At 36.2% G+C, this 27,736-nt stretch overlaps 1 protein-coding gene and 1 pseudogene across 1 annotated transcript; one reads left to right on the forward strand and one right to left on the reverse strand.

The window, feature by feature from the left end:
* Positions 1-381: 381 nt before the first annotated feature.
* On the reverse strand, positions 382-27,736 carry ppp1r10 (protein phosphatase 1, regulatory subunit 10). The gene is made up of 18 exons (XM_039769998.1): positions 27,423-27,736; positions 19,940-20,057; positions 18,975-19,061; positions 18,407-18,542; positions 18,245-18,296; positions 17,702-17,794; positions 17,400-17,537; positions 12,629-12,731; positions 12,041-12,144; positions 11,806-11,906; positions 11,544-11,676; positions 11,297-11,446; positions 10,878-11,124; positions 10,391-10,466; positions 8,785-8,985; positions 5,304-5,427; positions 3,580-3,960; positions 382-2,509 (listed from the first exon to the last, which is right to left on the reverse strand). The coding sequence occupies exons 2-18, from the start codon at positions 20,044-20,046 to the stop codon at positions 2,403-2,405; spliced, it is 2,340 nt and encodes a 779-aa protein (XP_039625932.1). The 5' UTR covers positions 20,047-20,057; positions 27,423-27,736; the 3' UTR covers positions 382-2,402.
* Positions 7,659-7,763, forward strand: LOC120539877 (annotated as a pseudogene).

Genomic DNA, 27,736 nt, shown 5'->3' on the forward strand with positions numbered 1-27,736 from the left:
TCATGACCCTGCCCAACACCCAGTCCAATTGGAAAAACAAAAGAAATGGAACCAGTTACATCCCAAGATGTTGCAAGGCACCTTGGATAAAGACATCACACACAAGAATATGTAAATGTGTAAGCATTGCAGTTACTCAATAAAAGGCACTTTATAAAATGTAGTTTTAAAATGCAGTATGTAAATATACAAAATACAAAACGTGCATGTGTGTGTAGTCTTCAGCCGTGACCAGAACCACGGAAAGATAATTGTTAAAAACTTTTTTAAATTAAACAAAATGATAACACAAAATCAAGTAATACCATTTTTAAATTATTAAAAAATAGTATTTTACCACTGTTTCAGTGTAACTGAATAGAATACACAACAAAATGCAGCTATAAACAATTTCTTTACCTTTATTAAGAAATATACAAAATATATACAAAACATTATTATATTTACATCTCAATGAAGGTGAAAGAAAGTCCCAGAAGAGACAGCAACACGTTTTCACAGAAAACAAGAGATTGTTGAGCACCTTTTTGCAGCCTATGACAAATTCTAGTGTCATAATTATACAGCCAAATTTCATAAAAATAGCAGCTTATTTATTTTCAGTCTTCCCCCTGGGTTAACAAAATGCATGTGGAGGCCAGTACAAATGCTACTGTGCTTAAAAGGCAAAGGCTGCTTTTCACGGCAAGTGCTTCACCTGATGGACCCAACTAACTTACAGTTTTGATGTCAACATTGTATGACTGCAATGTATACTGTGCTATACTGTAACGTTGTCATTTTTCAGTTACCTATAAGGACTCTACATTAGATGTTTGAAACTTTCTTTTGGTATTGTTAAATCTTTTGAGTAGTGGAGAATACTGTCAAAGGATCAGTGTGTTTACACAAGTCTCCTGTCAAATTAAATACTGAGGAAAAATAACCAAATGAAATGCAATCCATCACTCTGTGCCACATCTTGATCGGTTCTAATCTAAATCTAAAAACTTACATCAGTACAACTCAAGTTTATTAAAAAAAAAAAAAAAAATCACTGGATTCAAATTGATGGATTTTTAAAAGGTGACCTGCTGCATTAATGCAGATTAATTTAGGGTATTTAAAATCGAGGTGTGTGTGTGTTTGGGTGGAAAGAATGAAAAAGTAATTGGTGGAGCACTAAATCTGCTGGTGTTTAAATAGAAGTCAATATTCCAAGCCATCATTCTTGTTCTTTGCAAAATGAGACAAAAAAAAAAAAAATTACCAAGAAACTTAACAATGGGGTCAAAGACAAACAGAGACAATTTGCTTTCTTTAAAATCATGCTGATCAGGACAATGTGGTTTTGGCAGCCATGGGTCTGCTTCTTGTTTTTTGGGGATGGGTGGTTAAACTGGGTCACAATCAGCAGAAGCACTTCAGCCACCATTGAATGTGGGGGTCCAAAGACATTTCAAGACTTGTTCGGAGAACACTTACAGCCCAGCAACTTTTTATGCACACAGCATTTGAATGTCTGCGTAAACCTGAACGCCAGAACTTACTGGCTTAGTGGTCAAATATCTTTAGGTAAAACAAAAAATGTTCATTTTTAAACACAGGTCTATACACAATATATACATCAAAAATATACACAGATCAAATAAATATTTCAAATGTGTAATACTGTAGTCTGCTTTCATTAAAACATGTCAGCTTAATTATGTCGTGCTGCTGCTGCACCGTGGTAAGAGTTTAAAAACCAACTGTAAATGTGGCAGCTATGCTTTCCCCGCTTTAAGTAGGTTGGTTAAAAAAGGCAATTTACGTAATTACCAAAGTTCATATCAAGTTAACTTTTAATGTTTCTGACAAACAAAATAAACTAACTTTTTTGTAAGAAATCATTTTTCTGTTTGAATGGAGAAATCTGGAGCCATACACTAAAAAGTGTACTATTGTTGAAAAATATTTTAAAATAATGTGTAGATCCACTTTGAAAATTGCAAAAAAGTCACCTCGTGTTTTAACCACAGACTTTTTTTTGCTTTCAATTAAAAATGTGGTCATCTCATCAGATATATTAAATAAAAAGGCAGAAAAATATGTATTTCACAGTGGATATACACAGCTGACATTCAGTGTCATTTGTACTCCCTCATTCAATTTGGAAAATGAATTCCTATTTCTATGGGAATTTTAGTGAATATACACAAAAAAGTCTTGATTTGGTCAAGCTGTTCAAAAAAAAAAGACCATCATAATGCTGAAATGATAAAAGAACAGCCCCACTAAGAATGTTAGCTGCACCACCAATGATGAGCCAGACGTTAAGGCATGGATGGAAGGATGCTCAATCACTGCAGCAGCATCAGAAATTAAAGTTCAGAGAGGTGCTACTTTCTTAGGCCCAAAGTTCATATAAAGCCCACAAACATTCACAAAGGTGGTCCATTCACTCCCGGATGGTAAAACGCACAGTTGCTCTCATAACGACAGCTGCCCTTCATCATGAAATGACGGCATACTGGACGCATTGACATATCTATTGAAAGAAAGAACAGCAGGTTGTTATTTAGCTATAATCATAAAAGTCAATGGACATTATGTGCACTCCCACCAGGACGATTTTAGCTAAATAAATAATAAAAGTGCCTCATTAGCAAAGTCCACATACAGTATGTCATTATTCAGATCAGCTTAATCCAATTAAAAGTTTGGCTAAGATCAGTAAGTAAAAGGCTTTAAATAGTTAACATAAAAGCTAGGAAAAATAAGGCAAACAAAAATTACAAAGGTCTTTGGAAAACATTAAAATACAATCACTATACAGTAGAAATAGTAACTCGATACACATACTTAAGATTATTATTTAGGGTAATTCCCAACTACAATACAAATGCAAAAAACATTCTAAATGCAATCAGTGTTAGTTTCTCCTCCATAAACTAAAAGACTGTTTGAAGTGGACAAATGCCTCCATATGTCCTTTTATCACAGCGTCATTCACTCTGCTGTCACTTTCAACTTCATTGCCTGGTTTAGTCAGACAAATCAAAGGTAAAAAAACAACAACTCTGAAGTCAATTACTAAACAATGCAGCTAAAGTTACTGGGGCAGACGATGATTTGGTGCAGACGATAATTTGGTACACGCGTGTCTGATGGCAACATTGAAAAAACAGTCGTCTCAACTGATGATAGACACCATTTCATTAAATCAGGGAGAATAATCACTTTGAAAATGCACACAAATGCCCCCAGAAATTCCATTTTCCACTGCTATAGTCTATTTAATAAGGAATGTCAGAGATAATTAAAAAAAAACACTACACTTTTTCAATCATCATGTATAATGTACCCAATTTTAGATAGATGAATGCTCGAACTGCTAAGAGACATTTTTTCAAGTGATGTAAACAATTTTGGATTTCTATGCAAACCTGTCTGTTTTTTATTTCTGTCTGAACAGAGAAGACAAATTACATGGTTTCTTCTGCAAATGAGACTACATGAAAACCCTGAACCTATGAGAATACCCAACTATTACATCACACTTTGCACTTAAGACTTCTAATCAATGAGAAATTAACATTTAAAAAGTGACATTTTTACCTGCAATATGCTGGTTGTTGGGCCCTCCACCCCTTGGTGGTCCACCATTGCCACCACCTCCCCGGCTCTGTCGCCCTCTGAAGTTTGGCTCTCCACCTCTTCCCCCTCTCCCACGATGGTAAGGGCCACCTCTCATGCCATGGGGTCCTCCCCTCATAGACTCGCATGGCTGATCCCAGTAACCATCACCACGTTGCTGGTTAGGTGGTGGTCCAATCATTCGTGGCACTCCAGGAGGTCCTCCGTCACTTCCACTGCCCCCACCATGAGGCCCCTGATAATGTGCACGTTGTGTACTGTGTGAAAAATGAGGACCATTCTTTGGAGTAGGAGGAAAGTTTCCGTTAGCTCCTGGCCCAGGTCCTAGCAGTCCTGAATTTGCTACAAATAAAATAAAAAAAAAAAAGTTTGGAAATTTCTCAAATTTCACCAAGCTGCCATTTTTGTTAATCATTTCACTAATTAATACTGGAGAACAACGATTAGCTAATGTAGGAAGAAATTGACATTTCCTCAATTTTCTAGGCTTTCAGTAGAATACAAGACATGCAAAAAATGCAGAAAGCCAGCTGCATCCCCAACTGAGAACCAACAGATCAACTGTAGCTCTACCAACAGCTTATGAATTTGCTGTTATATTATTACAAGCCGATGGAGGAAACTCCATACTATAGTAAAAAAAAGAGAACATGAGGCAGCACAATTAAGTCAAGTAGTTCAATAAAATTTATACACAAACATATATAGCTGGAAATCCACAAAGGGAGAAGATGAATCGCATATTTTTACAGTTGGGCTTTCAAACTACTATCTGACATCAACATCAGAGGTTGATTACGACATACAGGAATCAAAAAGCAATATATGGGGGGTTGGTAGGTGAGTGAAAGAGAGGTAAGTTAGTAAGGCGAGGTTCGGGACCGCACATTACTGATCCACTTTTCTTAAACCCCCTTCCTCATTTGCTACATATTGCCTTTGATTGCTGGATGTCTCATCATTTTCCACTGATGATGACACCTTTGTGGATATCTAGCTACTAATATGCAAACTGCATCACAGCACATTGCTTGTATTCCACTGTATACGTAAATATATATATACACACACACACCCCAGGGGGCTTTCTCCCCTACTAGCATTGCTCGCCCACATCTCTTTGGGGTTGGGTAGCTTCACACTCACGTTGTGAAGGGGGGGCTGAACGCATGGTAAGAAAATGCGGACAAATCACCTGCTGGCTTGCAGCTGCTGCGACTGAGCTGTGTGATCTGCATGTCACGCTGCGTGACGATCATTTTAAATGCCTATACAACAGCTGTTGCTACCATGCTGCATGTATGTCGGGCTGCGCAACGATTATTTAGAAGCCCGAACAGCAGCTGTTCTTTTGTCTCACTTCTTTGTCTCCCAGCACGTTAAAAGTGTCTCCGAGAAATTGTAAGTTGGGCATGACATCTAAGTAGTCTCGCGGGACTTCAAAGCGTGTCTTTATCTATCGATTGATCAATCTATTATATATAATATCCTTGATCAATCTATTATATATAATATCCGTACATACATACACACACACAAAATCAATCACATATGCCACTTGACAGTCAGCACAATAATGTACTGCTTTGGAGACAGGCTACAATGTGTTAAACACATTTATAACTAATACAGATTACACTGTATTAGACAAAAGACACTATATGCCAGTAATCTAACCTACTCACCTGTCCCAGAACCCTGAGTTTGGCTTTGGTTCTGATTCTGCAGAGATCCTAGAAGCTGCTTTATTTTATCAGAAAAGTCAGGCTGCTTTATTAGGTCCTCTGTCTTCTGATTCCCCTGGGCTCCCTAAGGACAAAATATTGATCAAATTTATAAACAATTAAGAATCTTCACTAGAAAAATGAAGCTGATTATGTAAAGATGCAAATCATACAAAGAACAAGAGTACCAAAAACAGTTTACAGGAAATGTGCATACTTTTTGCATTTCTGCAGATCCATATGCATTATGATATTTTTAATATTGAGATTCGGATGCACCACACTTTGGCATAAAATTACACTAATACAGTTACGGGAGACGGTCAAAAAGTTTTCGCACTTTTATATTTTCATTGGAAGCAGTGAAAGTGGGAGGAGTAGTAATTGGTTGTGTCCAAGAGTGTCATGTGACTAATTCTGTCTGGCAAGCTGGCTTCCCTTGCAGTGTAGTATAAGGGCTGTCACCCTGCGGTGTAGATGGCTGCGAAACTTAGAACACCATTCCTCTTTGGTGCAATTTATGTAATACACTTTATGTGGGCAGCTGTGTCAGGAGCACTAATTCATCTCAACATGTGTGTTCAGTATCGGGATAAACTACTCTCTCGTAGAGTTGTCTATGAGTGGATTGAAATGTTCGAAAATGGCCATGCTAGTGTGATGGATGCAGAGTGCTCTGGACATCTAGCTACAGCCAGGACCATGAAGAACGAACCCAGGAACTAATTTGTGAAAACACAAGAATTGTTTTGCTGCTGGCATTAAAAAGTTGGTATGACACCTGGAAAATTGCAAAGGGAAGTGACTAAGTAGAAAAATGATGCCATTTGTTTTTGAATTTCTAAACAAACAGAGTTAAAGAAAAAGTGTGGAAACTTTTTGAATGTGCCTCGTATATTATTAAACAGAAAAACAGTGTTTAGAGCACCTATGTCCCTCTTGCAATGATACAGAATAGTGTTTTGTCTCCTTGAAAATAATGAACACCAGACTCAACTTTTACTTTGCTTTGCATTACAAGAAAAAGAATGCAATTATAAACAAAGAAAATGGGGTGCTTTTTAAAAGAAGAAAAAAAAAAAACTCCAGCAACGCGGCTTTGAGGCGATTTAAGAAACTCATCTCAACTATGGATTACTAACAAACACTATCATGTCAAATTAATTATCAGAAACAGCAATGCCACATGTTTGCACAGCAAACCCAAAGAATGGTGATAAAGCAGGTGAAACATGGAAATAACTTGCAAATACAAAGACGTGCTAAAAAACGTATGATGATTAACAAGAGCCTCATACACCCTCTTTTTATTCATCCGTACATTACTAATGGTAGTTTTCTTGTCTGGTAACAGTTCTTACTTGCAAGCCCTTAAAATTATATAGGATTTGCAATTTGATAAATTAAATCTGAATGCAACGTAAAGAGCAAATAACCTTTTTTTTTTTTTTTAAAGTAAAAAGTAAAATCTGGCTAACAAATATTCTTGACTGCCTGGATGTTAAAACTCTTGTGTAGTAGTCAAGTTTAACCATCGTCACTTCAGATATTCTGTGGCATATAAACTCCTATAAAACAAGAAATGTACTTGCTATCCCTCATGCTACACAGTTATTCCTCTGCAAGAGGATTTCAAAAGCCAGCTTATGATACTGTTGTAGTATAACACCTTTATACAGCACTTTTTTGTACAGCACTTTTGTATCACAAAACACTCAAAGTCAGTGTCTAATACCCTGCTATAAAGAGTCAGCTTTGCATTGAACAGTGCAGAGGTAATTTATCTTTAAAAACTTTAGAGTAACCCTGGGCAATACTAGTCTGGTGTTAAAAATAATTAGTCTTCTTAACAATTCACAACTGAACAAGGTGCTAAGTAAATGAATAACTGGAGTCTAATCAATCAACCACAAATGGTATAACCTAAGGCAGTGGACTCATGGCCCCGGGGTCAGCGGCAAAATGGCGAAAACAAAAATCATACAATTGTTTAAAAAGTTGTAAACAGTAAAGCATATGACAAGTTCACCTGTATTTTAATATCAGCATTGTCACTTCATTAGTGTACTTACCAATTACACCCATTATTAAACACATTTTTCAAATGCTAGTCGAAGACTACCATAGACATGCATACGATGCATTTATTTATTTAAAATGTATTTATCAAAAGCAGCCCATTTTTTCCTACATCATAAAAGTGCCTTGGTTTTATATTGTTTTCTTACATTCACTTAATAGGTAGGCCTGTATATCAGTTTATTACAGCCATGTGTGATCTGTCATTTTTTAGAAGGCGATAGGTAGAGGGAGATAGTTTACAGTCATACCACCCTGAATACACCCGATCTTGGAAGCTAAGCAGGGTCGGGCTCAGTACTTGGATGGGAGACCACCTGAGAATACCGAGTGCTGTAAGCTAAACCCAGCCACAGGGGATGCACAAACCAGCGAGTTTCTTCGTGCCGGTCTCAAGCCCGGATAAATGGGGAGGGTTATGTCAGGAAGGGCATCCAGTGTAAAATTTTGCCAAATCAATATGCGGACAACAATACAAAATTTCCATAACGGATCGGTCGAGCCCTGGGTTATATCAGCAAGAGTGAAAGGGTCTACAGACCAGATATGTTACATGGGTTGCAGACAGTGGCACTGACCAGAAAGCAGGAGGTAGCAGAGTTACTAAAGATGCTAAAATTTGCATTGGGAGTGACAAGGATGGACAGGATTAGAAGTGAGTACATTAGAGGGTCAGCTCAAGTTGGATAGTTGGGAGACAAAGTCAGAGAGGTGAGATTGCGTTGGTTTGGACATGTGGAGGGGAGAGATACTGAATATAGTGGGAGAAGGCTGCCAAGGATAGAGCTGTCAGGCAAGAGAAAAAGAGGAAGGCTTAAGAGAATGTTTATGGATGTGGTGAGAAAGGACATGCAGGTGGATGGGTGTAACAGAACAAGATGCAGGGGATAGAAAGATATGGAAGTTGATGATCAGTTGTGGCAACCCCTAACAGATGCAGCCGAAAGAAAAAGAAGAAGATAGGTAGAGGGATCCTCAGCCTAAAGCAAATCTTTCAAGGGGGCTTTGGAATAAAAAAGGTTGGGAACCCCTGACTTAAGAAAACAGATAGCTCTTAGTCCTTGAGATCTACCACATCCACATTCATAATATCTTCAATGTACATCACATTAAAAGTACTTAAAACAGAACAGATTTAATTGACAAATAAGGTTTAAAAAGCATACTTGCAAAAAGATACTGTCAAAATGAAGTACTAATGTGAATTTCCCCTTGGGATTAATAAAGTATCTATCTAATAAGAAAACTAGCCATACAATTCATGGATATTGATAAGTATGAAAGATGCTAAGTACCATCATAAATCTGACCTTGTGTTAGAACAGAAAATAAAATGTAATGCCATAAAATTCTGTTTCTTTACCATTATAGTGGAGAGGAGCTCTTGAACATTGACTGGTGGTGCACTTCCAGCATTTTGCTGCTGAGGGCTCCTGCCAGCTCCCATGCTGCCCATAAGATTAGCAAGAATGGGTGGTAGCTTTGCTGTTGAATTATCTGGAGACTGAGAAGGGGCAGCTGGATCCACAGGGTCCATATAGCTGTCATCCATAAATGTAGAATCCTGCAAAGAGATAAAAGTAAACCTTGGTAAAACCACTACGCTCTTAAGATTTTTATTAATCAGCTGTACAAGGAACAACATGCCAACCTTTTAAAAATCCATAACTGGCTTATGGGAGGGACACACACACTATAAGATCCTCTCCAGTGGATACTTTTTTCTCACACTTGACACAAATAATCTGCACTGCCAGTGAATCAGATGCACATATACACTGCAATTTTATGTGCTTGCAAACAACTGAAGGTGTTTTGAACAATTACACGTAACTATGTGGCAAGAACACTGACCCAAGACTTTACGGTACCCCATTAGACTATGAAGATGGAATTCAGAATGTGTTTTTTTTGGAGCAATGTAAGTAAATCTAAAAATGACAAAACTTTAATCTAAGCTGTTACTTATACAAAAATGCAATGCTTTCAGGAATATGCAGATATTGGTCCATGTAGATATTCCAAATTACACATTTATGACACTTTATGTTGCATAGTTAATATCAATTATTTCTATTCAAGTATAACTGTCACTCTTTAAATATGTAAAACTGCAAGATTCACTTTCACTCACTATTATTCTCCAAATCAAATTTATCCTGTGATCTGTCGAGCTAGAACTTTAGAGGAGTTAATAATCTGTCTTTCAATACTGTGGAGGGATGGGGAGCTGGATATGGGGCAAGAAACGTAAGAAATTGGCACATGTAGAACGTTAGCGCTAGAGTACCCAGAACTCACTGAAAGATACCAGAAGAGTAAGAAATTAAAAGCAGTAACCAAAGTGAAACCCCATGTATGGATGGATGGAGTTTCTGGAGTGTGTGGAGAAACACACACACACACCAAACAACGTAATCCCCATGGACATTTCTTACTCTGAAAAGGAACACCTATAACTAACAGGCTGCTAATATCTGCAGAATGATCTGCTCTCTTGTTCAGGGGATATACTAGTGAGTCCTGACAAATGACTCACCATCCAGATTGATTAGGCTGATAATACTGCAACTATGAATTATTTACTCAAATTAAAACTTTATTAATGCCCATTATGTCATTGACCCTAACCTATTCTGGTTTAGTTTTTGGTATCCTGCTGAAACCACAGCTACTTTGCCAAGCTACTGTTCACTAACACAGAATGTAACATCAGATTGGTAATTTTTTACAAAGCATCAAGTATCAGTTCAAATTAATTACACAGTTAAGGATTTCACCACATTGTTAAAATTTTGTAGAAGGTCACGAAAATAAATGTTTGACTTTGCCTGTTAAAAACCACCATAACCAAGCTTTCATTCTTCTAGGAATGTGGTTAGCTAAAGGGTACCAACAAATATTACATCTATAAAACAGCAGAGTTCTTGGAAGACAACAACTAGATTACTGCTACAAACCAGACTCACCTCATCCAAGGGGATAAGCTTTGGTGGTATTGGCTCATATGCTTCTGAATCAGGCTCATGGGGGCTGTCTGGGACACTGATTAAAAGGAAGAGGGGGGGAAAAAAAAGTTCATTAATCTGCTGGGAAGGACTTCTGAATTTATCAACAAAGATTCACTTATACTTTCCAGAGAAAATGAATATGTCATTTGATGGAAAAAAATTAGCCAACTTCAGAAATACCAAAGCGTTCTTTAATGAAAAAATTAAGAAGGTGGTAAAACAAAGACCACAATTTGTTAATGGTTCTTTTATGATTTACTGGATACATTATATAAATTAAAGGAAGTTTACTGTATTTTTAAAATTGTTTAAATTCTGTATACTGTACAATTGAGAAAACTATCAATTATGGAAATGATACAAGTTTAGCTCACTTAGTTTGCCTTAAAGGTTCGATTCAATTCAGTTTTATTCTCCCCAGAGGGAAATTTAAGTAAATATGTACCTTTCTTTATACAGGAAGATCTCTTGGAGGATCCCCTTTTCTCTTTCCTGCTGTATTAACTTCTCTTCACTTCCACTACCTGGAACAACAAGGCTCTCGGGAATGGAAAGAGGACGTGGACAACTCCAAGCCACCTTTTCCTCCATAGCATCATGAGACAGTCGCCGTGCTGTTTCAAAGGCTCGACGATCCTTCATCATCTCTTGTTTGGCAGCTTCGCCAAAGTCCTTGATTTTGTTGACATTAACTAAAGTTTATAATAAAGATTTAAAAAAAAAAAAGTCAGGAGGGTTGCATTATAATCCTGTAAATGTTCGCTATTTTTGACAAATCTGCTAAATAAAGCACTTTGCTCCCTTAAGAAGTGTAAATTAAACTATTTATATCAGTATCAAGAAAGATTTAGCAAGTCTTGTTACCTCTCTCTGTCTCATCCAACTCAAAATAGTAGTACTGCCGCAGAGTAAGCTCTTCTGCCCAATGTACTGTCTTCTTCTTCTTTGATTTCTGAATTGTCATAGTGTTATCTTCTTTACGTGCCTCTGGTAGTGCTTTTGTCTCATCAGGAACTACAAGGATTACTAACATTAATTTCAAAACGAATACTTCAAAAATTTAAATTGCTGTCAATGTTTTTAATATTACAGATGGTCAATAAAAACATACCAATATCCATGGGCTCTGGTACCTCCACTGCTGGAACTGGAGTGCCTGGCTGATCTATGTCCATAACCTCAACTGGAGAAGGTGGCTTTACAGGACTGGGATCCTGTGACATTTTGGTCTCAAATGGGCAAGGCTAGAAGTGGATGGAAAGAAAAAAACAAAAAAACCTGTTGCCGATTTCAGTTTCTGGGAAAGTCAAGTAAAAGCTTACAGTATTGGATAATGTGTATTTTTCAAGAAAGGTACCAATAAACTGTCTTACCTTCTGCGTAGTTGGAGACACCACTTTCTTCTTCTTTTTAATCTTTATTCCTGGAACTGGAGCGGAATTCAAAGCATCCAAAAACCCACTGCATTCCATTGCTGTAGAACATAATAAAAGGAGGAGTCAACTAAAAAACGCAACAGATCAGACTTCACAAAATAAAGTGCATAAAAAATGGACTAAACCTAACTTATCTGTAGGAGGAAAAATACATAAACAAAAAACAACTCACGCTGTGGTGGGATGATTTTAACTTTAACTTCCTTAGTAGAATTTGGAGTAGTGTTGAGAGGTTTGTATTTCTTTTCTATTGGAGGTGTCTCAACTGGAGCAGAGCTGTCAAAAATCAAGATATACTGTATAACACAACTGGGCTATAAAAAAACCATTTTGTTGTTCTAAAAGTTAAATAATCTATTTAGAAATAGTTGCAATGAATTACCTTAAGCAAAAATGTATTTTATAGTGCGTGACTGTTAATTTATTAAAAAAATTCAGCATTTATTAGATTACTGCTCAAAATAACATTTCTTTCTATTTAACACCTTCACGCCCATGACTTCCAAAAGCATAATTACTGTAATTTCTTCATTTTAATCATACTGTCTAAAAATCAGTGCCCTTAAAAATGTACAAAGGAAATAAGTTCTTGTCTAAATATGCAGAAATCCTCCAAGAGTAATATCTTTTAAAGATGGTTCTACAGTGCTTTCAAAATTCACATTTGACAAAGTGAAACTGCATGTAGAAACAATTAAAATAAGCAGCCTGAATAACGAAAATAGTTTATAATCTGGTAAACTAAGAATAAAATACACACCTTTGCCTTTTTAGTGGAGCTACTTTATATTTGTCACCTAGCTGAATTGGCGGGGGTTGAATCTTTTTTGTTAAAACTGGAGTAGGCGTTTCCAGTTCCAGTCCTGTCATTGAAAGGGAAAAATAAAATTACAGAAATTCAAGGCTCTACTAAATAGCTTTTAAAATTATCAGAGAAGTTACTTTTCATCAAAAAATACATTCTTATAATTGCTATTTTCCCCAATTTTACAGAAGCGGACATTCTCTTGCTGTCCAGGTTTAGATTTTTTTAATTTTATTAATTTTAATGTAATCATTCCATACAAATCAATTTTTACAAAAAAAATAGGATGAAAACAACTTAATCCCCACCCCTAAGAAAGAGAGCGTGGCCAACAGAGTAGAACTTAAAAGCTTGTAATCATACATAAATTGATTAGTTTAAAAGGGCAATAGAGATGAATGGAGAAGAAAAAGAAATGTGTAAAGAATTGCTTCCTCTGTGCTTTAAGAGCTTATTCTAAAATATTATTGATTAGATCCTGCCAGGTTTTGAAAAAATTCTGTACCGGTCCTCTAACTGAGAATTTGACTTTTTCCAATTTTAAATAGTATAAAAAAAAAAAAATCGCTTTCCCACTGACTTAAAAGAGGAGAGTTAGGATTCTTCCAGTTTAGCAAAATAAGTCTGCGTGCCAATAGTGTAGTGAATGCAATCAGTTTGTTTTGTTTGTTCTTCTCCACTTTAAGCCCATCTGGAAGAACACCAAACACAGCTGTTAATGGGTTTGCTGCAGGCCCAAAATATGTGACCCAGTGAAGCCGGGACTTGATTGCAGCGTTTGCAGGTTGGACCTTGACCTGGGACAATTTTAAATGGTTTTTAAGAGAGACAGATGCGCTCGATATATAATTTTGAGTTGAATAATTGCAAACTTTTTTGCATATGGAGCTAAAGTGAATTCTCTGCATTGCTACCTTCCACTTCTTTTCTGATATATTGATTAAGAGATCTTTTTCCCAGTGTCCTCTTGGATCTTTGAAAGGGAGGGACTGTAAAATAATCTATATAATTCACTAAGGCAAGACACCCATGGAAAGCACGCCGGATGGGGCGTGGATTCACTAATCCGCCGACAAGTAAGACACCTACGGCGCACGCAGGGAGGAGCTACGCACACCAACTCCAAGACCATTGGATAAAACGACAACTCGCAGAGCCACGCCCACCAACTCTGACGCGACGACACAGAACGCCGTCATTTATATTCGACCATCATAGTGGCCTCATGTACCTCCGAGCCACCTTGACTGTTCATAGAGGCATGTTTCTCGCGGAGGTGAGTCGCCATATGCGGCGTGTAAAACAGTTTGCAAGGGGTATCCCATGGGATCCTTAAAACAATCCTTTACAACTGAGGTTAAAGCACAATGAAGCAAGCAGCCTTTAAAAACTGAGTTTTCGGTTATGACGCATGACCACGTGCACCATAGCAAGCTGTTTTACACGCTACATACAGCAATTCGTATCCGCGACAAACATGCGTCTTCTTCGCTCACGGACAATAATATGTTGCTCTCTCCAGAGTTCCACCTTTTCATTCACTTTCTGTTGTATCCTCAAACCCTCCCTTTTTAGACAACTGTGTCTTTCCAGAAGTGTTCAACCATCAATAAATAATTATGTGGCGTTTGTTATGCCGCGGGCTCACTATTGTGTTGTATTTTGCTCTCTCCACAGTTCCATCTTTTCATTCACTTACTGTTGTATTCTCACACCAACCCGTTTTAGACAACCGTGTCTTTCCAGAAGTGTTTAGCAGTCAAATAAATATGCATGAAATTGAGTGTGTGTCTACCCGGCGCAGAGAGCCGTGGGTAAGCCGTTGAACCCCATTCAGGCTGTAAACCGTGGAATTCCCACTAAGTGCGACTCATATGCTCCCACTGGTTACGTCCCTACCCTTTGTTCACAACGCTGCTACCGTGGTCAGGTGTCTTCATGGATTATATATAGAAAAACAGCTAAAACCACACAGAGCAATGAAACGTCTACGTGAGTCACAGGTGCATCTGGACTGTGTAAATACGACAACGACTCAAGTGACGAGTTGGAGGTGGGCACATGAGCGGGGCAGTGCATACTGAACGAGAAATCAGCAGACCAGCATGACAGAGGGAGCAGAATGGACGTCCTTCTCCTCCCGTTCCACACTCCGCGCCGTGCACCCCCATCATTCCGTCTGGCAGGAGAAGGCACAATGGCGGTTCGCCAGTTTTCAGTCATGGACGATTGTGTGTTTGTTCGTTCCGTGCATTGTTACAATGTTGCTTTTCTTGCTGATTTATTACATTACCGATTTTTCAAATGTTCATTTTCTCCCTGTGCTTAAAAATCATTACAAAACCGGCCTGGTTATGCGGCGTATGGCACGCCGCGGGTTGGCTAGTTTTATATATTGCAGAGATGGGGTCCAAGTCCTTGAAATTGAGCAATATTTTTTCCAGCCTGGAGGAGGGTGCAAGATGAGGGAAAAAATCGGGCAAGTTCTTTTTAACAATGTTCCTAATTTGAAGATAGTGAAAAAAATGTGTAGCTGGAAAGTTAAATTTGGATTGTAATTGTTCACAGGATGCAAAGATGTTGTCTATAAAGATCTCTAAGCAATCTAATCCCACATCTTTTCCAGATATTAAAAACTGCATGTGTTTGCGAGGGTTGAATGATGTGGTTCTCTTGCAGTGGTGCCACAGATAAAAGATTTTCCATCCTAAAATGCTTTCTACATTGGTTCTATATTCTGAGCGAGTGAAGCACTAATGGATTATTAGAAAAATTTCGATAACTTACATTTGTTTGAGCACAGAGCAGGGAATATAAAGAAGTACTGCAGGATTTTACTTCCACTGTGGACCAAGCCTGTGTATGTTCATCTATTTGTGTCCAGGTTTTTATAGCTTGTATGTTTGCTGCCCAGTAATAAAACTGAAAGTTAGGTAGACCACCTTCTGCCTTTGGTCTTTGTAGGGTCGCTCTTTGGATACGTGGATGTTTCGAGTTCCAAATGAATGAGGTTATTGTTGAATCTAATTGCTTAAAAAATGATTTATTAATGTATACTGGAATGTTTTGAAATAAAAAGAAGTTTAGGAAGAACTAGCCGAAGCCCGCCATAGCATACGGTGGTGTAAGAATAGGAACAGAAAACGGTGAGAAAGTAATTCAGTACAACAAAGGCTTAGGAAACCACCATTGCAGTATAACAAAAATAGCAAGGAGCAAAACCAATGCCAATGGTCAACAGAGTACCTTTCTGTAGCAGGCTACAGAAAACAGACATATATAGATAGATGCCGCATTCACTATGTTGCCCAGTCGACACGGTAAGTCAGCGCATCCACCCTATTGCGAGTGGTAAAAGTGCCATTTAAACTAATACAGGTAGACGTGGAAACCGGGTTTTCTGATGAAAAAACAACGTTTTAAACAGTATCATTTACATACAACAGATTTTGACAAATCGTTTACATGCATTTATATTCATTTATAAACTAATAATGGCAATTATTAAATAATATTATTATTAAATAATTCCTCCTGTATAAGTAACATTTCTCTGACTGCTTTCTTCCATCTCCGAAACATTTCTAGACTTTGTCCCGTTCTTACGCAACACAGTACTAAAGTATTGGTTAATGCCCGAGTCACCTCACGTATAGATTACTGCAACGGTATTCGGTCATCCCACAAAAACGTATCCATCGCTTACAATTTATTCAAAACTAGCAAAATACCCACGGCTTCACAGCGGAGAAGTATTGTGTGTTAAAGAAATTTTTAAAATGTTTCCTTTTCTTTTTCATAATGTAACATGATTGTCAATGTAATTGTTTTGTCACTGTTATGAGTGTTGCTGTCATCAAGGATTTGATTATCAATATTTCTTTCAATCAGGTTCATATTTGGAGGACGTGTTGTGTTCAAGTTACATTCCATGTTTGTCAACCGTTGTAAAGATAACAGGTTTCATTCATCAAAGTGTTCACTACCCAAATACTACTCGTGAATCTAACAGGTTTAGATAGAACAGGCATTCCTGGTATTAACTTGTGGATTTGCCTGTGAATATTTAGCGGCAGCATGTCTATGAACTTGTGGAATTGCCTGCGAGTATTTAGCGACAGCGTCTCTATGAACTTGTGGATTTGCCTGCGAGTATTTAGCAAAAGCATGTCTATTAACTTGTGGATTGTTCTGCAAGTATTTGGCGGCAGTGTCACGAAGTTGTTTCCGTCTAGCTGCATCAGAAAATGTACCACAATGTCTGTCACGCCTCCTTTTTATTGTTTTCTCACAGCTTGGATTGCTGCGGTCATAATCGGTTTGAGTTTCATGGTTTGTTTCAATTACGTTAGTATTTGCAGGACTTGTGTTGAAGTGACATTTGGCATCTGTCAAGTGTTGTAAGCATACAATCGGCGTCAGATAACTTTGCATCCAGCTTTTGAGAGTTGAAACATTCATAAACATCAGATTGTCCACTAATGAAATCGTCACCTGTCAACCAAAATGTGTCCACTACTCAAATTGAAGGTCACAGGTTTTTCAAAGCTCCACAGAACAAACATCCATCCATTATCCAACCCGCTATATCCAAACTACAGGGTCACGGGGTCTGCTGGAGCCAATCCCAGCCAACACAGGGCGCAAATCAGTAAACAAACCCCGGGCAGGGCACCAGCCCACTGAAGCAGAACAAACATGAATTCTTGAAATAGTGTTTACTAACCTGTAGACCTAAATTTCGCATGGCTTGGTGCCGTTGTTCTCACAGTCTTTGGCTTATCTTTTTTGTTGGCATCTTCCATTTTTGTCTCCACTTTTTCTACTATTTTTACTTTAGATTCTTCCTTTTTCTTCTTCTTATCTATATAAATTAAAAAAAGTAATAGTACTATCCATTAAAAAAAGAAAATTAATTGTCTTCTTTCAGCAGACACTGACAGAAGTTTACTTTAACAGGAAACCCTGTTTCCAGCAACTTACTGGCATAAAAACGGCATCAAGACCACAGAAAACAACTAACCATACCTATATGTGTATTGGATGCTGCTGCCGTGGCACTCTGGGAACGTATAATGGCCATCCATCCATCAACCAGCATAGCTGCTAGCTTTCTGAGCTCTGTCAGACAGAACAAGAGTAGGGGATGTGCTTAAAATGTGGGCTACTTAGTATATACTACAATTAACACAATACTGCATACTTTCAAACTATTTTGATTAATTTTAGTTTCACCCTTCCTGGTCATGGGTGGGAAGCTAAAAACCATCTGGACAAAACATGTAGACAATCCATAATTTTTACATCTACTGTCAACAAGAATGCTTTTACTTATTATGGAGTAACATTTTTGCAATTACAAGAAGATATGAAAACAAAGTTCACAAAAAACATTGGCTACTTAAAATTCCAATTTGTAAAATGGAATGAACTTTCTCTTGGAATAAAAAAAATTACTTGATCCTGATTTTTCAATTTTTTTTTTTTTTTTAATTTGGTATAATATTCTACTAAGAGTGCAATTACCATGAAAGAAGCTATATAAATAAGAAAAGTACTTAAAAAAAATACCTTCATTTTCTCCAGTTTTACTCAGTTGTTTCACCAACTTGGCTGTATTATTCTATTAAAAATTAAAGACAGATGTTTAAAAAGGATATTAACTTGTCTAAGCAATAAAAAACACACTTGTAGATTAAATACAGTAGAAAAAATATGACACTAATCGTTTACCTGTTTGAGATGGTCAACAGTAAGTGGCAACATCTGCAACGTCTGTAGTATCAGCTGCATAAGAGGTGCATTGCTTGTTGATTTAGCGTAGGTTAACCAGGCATTTAACAGTTTATAACCACCAACTCTTATAAACCTATCAAGCAGAACAAACAAGTTTAGTTTTAATGACCACAAATAAACTACTACAGATCGGTTACTGACCACAACTAACAGAATTCACTTTTTGCAATTAAGAACTTTCAAAACCACCTTCATTTTACGTTTTTCCAGAGAAGTTATTTACAAGTAAAAAATACAACTGTTAATGCCCATCTCCTAGGGAATATAAATGTTACGTTACCCATTTGGGAACACACAGTTTGGTCTTTGACTAATTTCAAGATGTCTGATATAACAGGTCAAAGTCTTAACTATTAAAATATAATGACCATGTGAAAAGAAACAGTCAATAAGTAATAAACAAGTACACTTTATTGGTAAAATGACATTATTACTTTGGAAGCACAGCTACTAAGTAAAAATGTATTATCTGTATGGGAAAAAGTCTGTACTATGAGTTCCTTACTTGTTAAGATGATCCTGTGATTTAGTCTGCAACAATATATTGAGATAAATACATCTGCTGACCATCTTCTGAGAGCCTTTCATTAAGCTGCATTAAAAAAAACATTTTCCAATAAGCATTTTATTTTTACACAAAAAAACTTAAATTTTCGCTATTAAAAATTACAATTCTAATATGAAGTTAATTTTTAATGCATTTTACAAGCTGTACTTAAGTTAATTACTCAAGTCTAATGTAAAACTGCTATACCAACTACATACTTCAGATGCTCAAAATTCATTTTATAAGCTATAAGAAATCCTCAACTTTGTACAAAGTGAGGGTGAGAAACAATTTCCAAGAATGTACTTAAAATACACAAGTATTCAGAGGACCATAGACAATTTTATGCTATATTATATAAAAGTGGAAAAAATTAAATAAGATACATTTATTTTAGTTTACTATTGGCAGGTACCATATGGGGATATTTACTTTTTAAAGCACAAAGAATTCCTTCTTTGAACACATTCAACTGAACCAAACTTTTGGCAGATGGAATAAGCAGCTCTATAGTACAGGTTTGGGTGAGATTTGCCAATCCAATTCTCTTTAATACATGTCAATGTTCAGACGAATAGCTTATACTTTAGACTACTAGCAAAGAAAGTAGTTCTTTAAAATTAAAAGGTTTAACATTAAAAGGTTGAGCAAGAAGTTTTCTTTTCACAGCTTAAGCAAGAAAAATCTAAAACTATTAACCTATTCATTTCCTACTCCCACAGTATCAACTACACATTCTTTAGGGAGCTGGATGTACCCCACATGGCAAAATACCCAAGAAATGGAAATTGTGCACTCTGCACACACAACAAACAATAGGGGTCATTACTCCACTGCCAAGAACCTATGCAATAGTGGCACTACCCACTGCAGCATGCTACTGAAGTTTTATAGTTACAGTTGGGGGAAGGGGCAAGCCTTACTTGAAGATTTTAGAGACTCCCTCTGCAGACTTGATTTCTCCTTCCTTGCCCAAGAAGCAGTCAAGAGCTTTGAGAAGTTCTCTTGGGTCCACAGGTCCTGTCCCCATGGTATATGACTCTACAAAACAAAGTTATTAATTAAAAAAATATGAATAGATGTCCTTCAATCGTTTCTCAACAAAAAATAAAGGATAAAGATCAAAAAAACTTGACTGGAACTTGTCACTATAAACTTTAGTTTTGCGTTACATTGGATCACCCCCTTGTTTTTCTGGCAATCCCAACTGGTAACAAGTGATTGGCATAGAAGCTGGTGCTTACCAAAACACTTCTTTAATATTACTGGGAGTTTAGCTCATAAACAATTGAAAACCTAGCAAGCTGATGGTTTCATAATGCTAAAAAAAATTATTGCAGAAGATGCTTAAAGATGTCAAGGCCCAAATACAATGTTATTCAACAGATTACACCACAAAAATATACTTAACATATATACACATATAACCTGTACATATGCTAGCTACTATGGCTGGGATACAATGTAAGTTAAATGGAATTTTTAATCATGTCACTGAAAAGTTTAGCTGCAACATGGGTTTGACGGATAAGCACTACATTGTTTATGCACAACACAACTATCAAATAATGGATTGGTTTAGCCTCTCTCAGCACAGCCACTTCCACCACAAGTCCAAGGTTACATGAATTCATTTACGCCAAAAGGTATGGTCCATCTAGGTGGGCAGCAGCAAAAAACTGTTTAAAACTACTCCTACTACCAAAGGTTACAAAAGGGAGTGAAGGCAGCTGAAATTATTTAAAACTGTGAGAAACCATGAAAAAAACTGAAGTTAACTTGACATCAGGTGTGACTCTAGGGCTGACGTGTGATGAAAAGGTCCATAAATGATTCAAGAGTCAATTTTGGATTAATATCACTTGGCTGTCATCAGTTGAAAAAAATCCTTTCATAATACTTCTTAAGAATTTTTCCAAGAGTAGTCCTTCATTTCATTAACTCAGTTTATTAAATACTGGTCTTTACAGAAAAAGGCACTATAAACAAATCTTTATTCATGATCTATTTTCTAAACACAAAATGGACTTGTACAATATGCTGTTACTGTCTGTAAAGATTTTTAGGGGAGGGTGTGGGGACATAAAAGATTAAAATTATAATCTAATAAAAAATGACAAAATATAAAAAGTACAAATGCAATCAAAATAACTTTCTACCCAACTTTACTGATGTATCAATGGGTAAGAGAATACAAGCAAAGAAACAAAATTTAAGTAAATTTTAAAAATGGAAGTCCAGTGCTTTGCCTGCCCAAAGTGACAAAATTCTTTATCAAAAAGTTAATTGATTTTTTTTTTATTTAGAATATGAAAAGCATATATAAACTCAATCAGTAACTTGCATTAGGTTAAATGATGACTGATGTTTTCTATACATCATTGATAATACTGTGAATGATGTATAGTTTCAACCTAGTTAATACATACCATTAAATGTTATGCAAGAAAGGGGGCAAGATATACTTCAATTTTATAAAGCACATTAGATACAAGACTATAAACACAGTAAACATTAACAGTTCACTGCCACAAATTCAGGAGTTGCCACTTGAACTAAAACACCATCTGAGATGTTAAGAGAATACCTAAATACAGAAAAAAGCACAGAACTCCATGAAACCCCACCCATTACAGAATGGGTAAGACAAAGAATACAACGGAAACAGAATGACGTGAGCCCTCAAGTACCAGTTATTAGCCACATACCAGTTAAAACATTCAAATATCCAATTTCTTAGTGTCCCAGGATTTTCAAAGACTATTTTTCTAGGGATACATGATATCAGAGTAGATCTACTGTAGGCCTTACCAAATGTTGACAGATTACCAGTCAGTTGTGGTTGAACAAACAAGTTGCATAAAGATTAATCTTTAACCTGAAATTTAATGTTTCATATGCTAAAACAGAACACGGCCTCTAAAATGAAGTGTTGCAAATTCATAGTGCAATCAAAACAAACTGGTTTAATCAAGGTCTAAATTTCTTCTGCCTCACTGCACAATTAAGTCAACAAGCTAAAAAGAATACTTTTTTGAAGATTTTCCTGAAGTACTAAAAATAGCGATTGTTGAGATGGACATGACAGAGAGCACATAGTTTGCTCACATGCATATTAACAGGTGCTTGAATACACAAGTTCAGCAGACTGGAACAACTCGTTTAAAACACAAAAGCAAACCAATCTGCGTACCTGGAGAAATCCTATTCTACTAAAAATTCTAAGCATTTCTTCTTTGATTTCAACCAAAAATTGAAAGAATTTATGTTGATCGTTATGTGTATTCTAGTCCTTAACCATAAATCAGAAATGCCCACTTTGGGATTAAAATTCCAGAAATGTGGATTCTGACAAGCAAAAGCACCACAAATGTAGTAATAAGACGGGCTACTCATAAAAAAGTTCAAGTGAAGCTTATACATGTGGCTTTAGAAAACAGCTTGCAAACAATGCCCTACATGTTTAGATCAGGCTCCACCAACAAACAAAATGGGGTTTGTTCACTGAAATTATCCAATGTGTATTAACTGCTTACTTCTTTAAAATTGTGTACATTTATCTAGAAGCCAATTATTAAACGTTAAAAAGGGGGTTTATAATCCTTGTGTGGTTCATTGGGAAAGTTCACTTAACCAAATATATAAATGGTACACATAAGGTTTTAGGATACCATCAGCATACTTTGGTCACACTATCAACGTGCATCAGTTCCTGTATTTATATGATAAAAAATTAACCCTGAAACTGCATCTTCCTTTTTAAAGGACAGATTAACAAGACTGTAAACATTATTTCATAAAGGTTGTGTTTGAAGGTAATTTTAAAACTGACAAAATCTGGTATTAATGAAATAACTTCCATTTCCCAATTACAAATACTCCTTCAGGTGAATACAAAACCTATATGAACAGTCCATGTGAAACTGAAGATAAACTAATTTTATATTCAACATCACAAAAATGGAGTCTGAAAATTTTAAGTCAATATTAAAACTGCCTAAAAGAAAAAGTGAGAGTTCCCACAAATTGCAGGTCACCAAAAAAATGGCACTGTAGCTAATAGGCTTTCGAGTCCCCATCATCTTTTTGTTTTAAATATTGCGGGTCCTACATCAGCTTAAGATCAGTTGGTAAAACTGAGTTGCTTTGACCCATTTCACAAGCAAATGTGCCATCTGTAAAAAAATTAAAAACAAAACAAAATTTCGAAGTCTTGTACATGATTAAATGAAATGTTCATGTTTTTCTTCAAAGCCTTACTTCTGTTGCAAATACCACAAAACTATTAAAAATATCAGCTGAACTCATCATATAATCTCTCATATTATGTGCAGGTGTAACCTTCAACACGGTCCAAATTCAAAAGACCAACCAGGAAAACTAGAGGAATCTTTCCTATACAAATAAATTCAAAATGCCCTACTGTAATGAAAACTACTAAAAAAGGTACGCCTTTAATGTACATAAAACACTACTTATGTTAACTATAATCAGTAAAAACCAGAGTAATGCACTCCTTTTCATCCAAACTAACAAGTGTGCTAAACTTCCAAGAACATTAAGGATTGTTGTGAGCTTCATTACCTACCATGACCAATGAACATCACAGAAAAACGCTTCAAAATACAATGTGGCCAGACTTTGCAAATAACACCCCTATCTAACCAAAATTTGTTTATGAAAACAGGATTCAAGTTTAAAAAAAAAAACTACAACTTTCAAAAACAGCAAGGCACTGTTACTAATACAAAGTGCAGGAGTCTTTTTTCCCCTTTTAAATATGCAGTAATATTTAGGGTCAAAAGATGTTGCTATAAAAAAATTAAGTGATGCATGTGTATGACATAGGGAAAACAAGTTGGAAAAAAATATTGCCTGGAAAGCTTAGAACATTACACAATGGGATGCATTCTTATGCAATATGAATTGTGTAAAACACATGTCCATTCATAAAAAAAGCATCATGTAGTTTTTTTTGTTTGGCAAACTCAGCCTGTTGTGCTGAATGGATTGCAGATTTTATACCATACAGACCTCGCTTTCACATTCTCCTCAAAATACAACACCCACATCCCCCCCTTCCCAATAGGCAAAATGCCAGAATTCCTGGCAGACAAAGGATGGTTCTAATAAAAGAAAAGAGTTATGTACTGGATTGAATTTTTTTTTTTTTTAACGTTCTATCCCTAGATGTCATACCAGTTATTTGATGTTGCACACTGACCTTGTCTGAAAGAAATGAAATGCAGAGTTCATACAAGGAGGTTCATCACATCAACCTTTGAAGATTAAATGCCCTTCTTAAAAATAGTCCTTTCTAACCTTAACACATTCAGTATGCATCTAAGCATACTAGTGAACTACTTTCAGTTGTAACTGTTGTAAACTTGGGATGTGAATTAATCACTTGCTACAGATTCATTGCAAAAAAAAAACCAAAAAAAAAAAAACCAGTATGTGGGAAAATTATACTTTTAAACATAAATGCATTGTGTATGCATCCATGCTGAGCAAATCTATGACACTACTTCAACAGACTGGAGTTAAAACTGCAGTAAACATATGTATGAAGTAAGTACTTATAGGTTCAGCACTACTGAAAGCACCGTCGTGGTAAAGTGCAAAGCAAAAGTAATCTGAAAAATATACTTTTTACGTGAATTAAAATAAGACCAAAACTGTCATTTGAAATGTAACGCAAATGTTAATGGCCCATAATTTATAAGGGTATTATGAATCTAGTCAAGATAAAAAAATGAAGTCTAATTTATTTGATTTTCCTATGGATTTTCCCACTTTAACAAGGTACATAGTTGAAAGATCAAATAAGTTTTAACAATTTGGACAGAAAATGTCAACATCTTGCACACATAACCTTCAACTAATTAGTTTACATATTTAGTCATTTTATTGCAGTTCCTGTTATGAGGAATCTGTTAAAATATTCCACTTTCTTGCCCACTAGTATTTAATATGATGTATACCAAATTCCCCAAAAAATGTTAAGGTTATGGTTTTGCAAGTTTATCGAAAGTGAAGTCTCAAACCTTATGGATTTTCATTAAAAATGAAGTTATTTGCAGAACTTGCCTTTTATTGGTTTACATTAATGTTACACTTCCCACTTACCTCAACACTTAAAGGTGTGCAATTCTCTATTGTAAGGTATATGGAGCTCTGTGAAACTTCTGTGTAATGTAGGTCTGAGTTGTTTAATCAGTTTGCATACTTCTAAATGTCACTGAAAACTAGGAATATAAAGATGTGCATGTATATACTGTCATGCATGTTAATTATATATATATAAAAAATATATATATACACACAAATAACTACACTGATGTTTTTACAACCTTCACTTTGAAGACTTCAGATTTTGCTGCAAGCAGATATGCTATAAGCAAGACCTTAAACAATATTTAATGCACTGGGGGTCAGGGGGTTGAGCCTGTGAAGGTAAGGAGGATATGAATGACATTTAAGCCAAAGCATATTAAAAGTCATAAACTAGAAAAATACATTCCTTTCCTTCTTATTTTTGAAGCCAACCCCAGGCAAAAAAAACTTATTTTCAACACAATCTAACCTGATATGTTTCCTCAAGGACAGTTTAATGAAGCAGACTATAACTATTATACAAAATAAGCAGATTTTATTACAAATAATGCTGTACAAAACATATAGATGTGCACTGTTTATACAAGGATGATCAAATATGATTTAAAGTGTAGTTCACTACCTTAACAGAATTCTCAGTATGTATGTGTGAAATGCTATTATTCTAGAAATTATATTTTTTTTTTTTAATAAGTGCACTCTAAGTTGACTCAAAGCACCAGTATTGCAAAAAAGGAAAAAAGCGAGCCTGTGTCATCAGGCATTTCAACGATATATTGTAGACATGTCAAGATGCATGCATATAACTTTTACCCACCGATGACGTAAAAATGAACAAAAATGTAGAATTAGTGATTTTAAAAGACAAGAATGGAAATTGTGAAATGTAAAATTAATACTATAAAGGTATTTGGCTTACCAGTTGAAACTGTTGGCTCTTTCTTTGTGGAGAACTTAAAACTGACGATTCAAATCCCCCCTAAACTCCAACTGAACATTTAAACTCTCAATTATTAATGGGATCTAAAACAAGCATGTGGGCTCTTACAGCATTTCAAACAGTAAATTCCCAGCTAACAACAATGCTAAATTAACATCCCTCCTTAAACTAAAATGCATAATGGATTCTTTCCTGAAATTTTATATCTTTAAACTGGTATTACAAGTTTTTTTTTTCCCTAGTTAACTCCCACATATTAAAACACCTAACACACAGCAGTGTACATCTTAAAAAGAAAATACAAAGGGAGTAAAGTGCCATTGATCAAGTTGAAGTATATAAATATATATACAAAATGCATAAATCCATTTAAACAGGGTACACAAAATGAAGAAAATATGAAACACAAGGTAATTATGCATCATGTTGCAAACATGAGGCGCGCCACAATGGACTGTCTTACAGGCGCCGTGTCTGCAGGTCTGCCTCCAGGATTTTCATTAATTCCCTGGAACCGTCAATGAAGACGGAAAGGATTAGGCATTCAACAGAAACAGTGCAGTACCGCCCATTTTGTGGTGACGTCACGGCCTCTCCCTGCTTCTTCATGACAGCCATTTTGGGTCTTTTGGATGTTAGGGGAAAAAGAAAAAAAACCAACACCACACACACACACACAATTACATACAACCGTTCAGCATTTGTCAGACAGCAATGATTTCAATTGAATATAAAATGTCCACACACACGTTTGTGAAAGAAAAATCAGGCCGTTCCTACATCCCAATCCGGCGAAAATAGCACAAAGACAACCCATCCGCCATTTTAAAGCACAAAGACTGTGCGGTGTAATGTCCGTATTGCTCACCAGCGACCGCAGTTTTATCAGATTATGTATGCTTCTGACCCTGGGGAGTAAGTTGTCTAAATTCGCTTCATAATCATTAAAAACGCAAACTTACTAATTAAATACGGAGTACGATGGACATACAGCAAACAATTGTATGCATTACTTCCTATTCAGCAGCAATCTTTATGTACAGATTGCGGTCTCCTATTCACCAAACGAAAGCGCGATTACATTTCATGTTAGCACATACCTACTTCTGCAATCTTTATGTACAGATTGCTCATTGAAACGACTAACATGACCGTTTAGTCGATGTTTTAACTTGTCCCACACACAATGATGCGCGACTTTATGCATCAGCCAGGCAGTCTATTGTGTGTGAGCTCATTTAACCTTTAAAACACTCTTCGATTATCACTGGATTATGATTACTTCCTGCTAAATGCAACTGTTTAGCTGTAAAATTTGGTTTTAAATTTGGTTTAAAATTGACACTTACTATCAAAAACTTTTCTCCTCAGCGCCCAGGTTGTTTTTTTATAACTGTGCTTTATAGCAACACGAATTTTGATTGCTTTTATAACAGTTTAAAAGAGAAAACTGTCATGGCTGTATAAAGCAAACTTTTGTAAAGGAAAAAATTTGCTTTGTTTAATGGGCGGGTTTTATGCAGGTTTTCTTCTTGAACAAGTAAGTAAAGTGGAATCAAAATGTCCGTCGCTGGTGAAGAAAAAATTGATCAAGATGGTATTCTGTCGTCTCTTCGGTCTGCGTCCTTGTGTTAACTCAAAGCAAATCTGTAAAGAAAAACAC

This window comes from Polypterus senegalus, chromosome 11 (assembly GCF_016835505.1).
Source record: "Polypterus senegalus isolate Bchr_013 chromosome 11, ASM1683550v1, whole genome shotgun sequence".
NCBI classification, from domain to species: Eukaryota; Metazoa; Chordata; class Cladistia; order Polypteriformes; family Polypteridae; genus Polypterus; species Polypterus senegalus.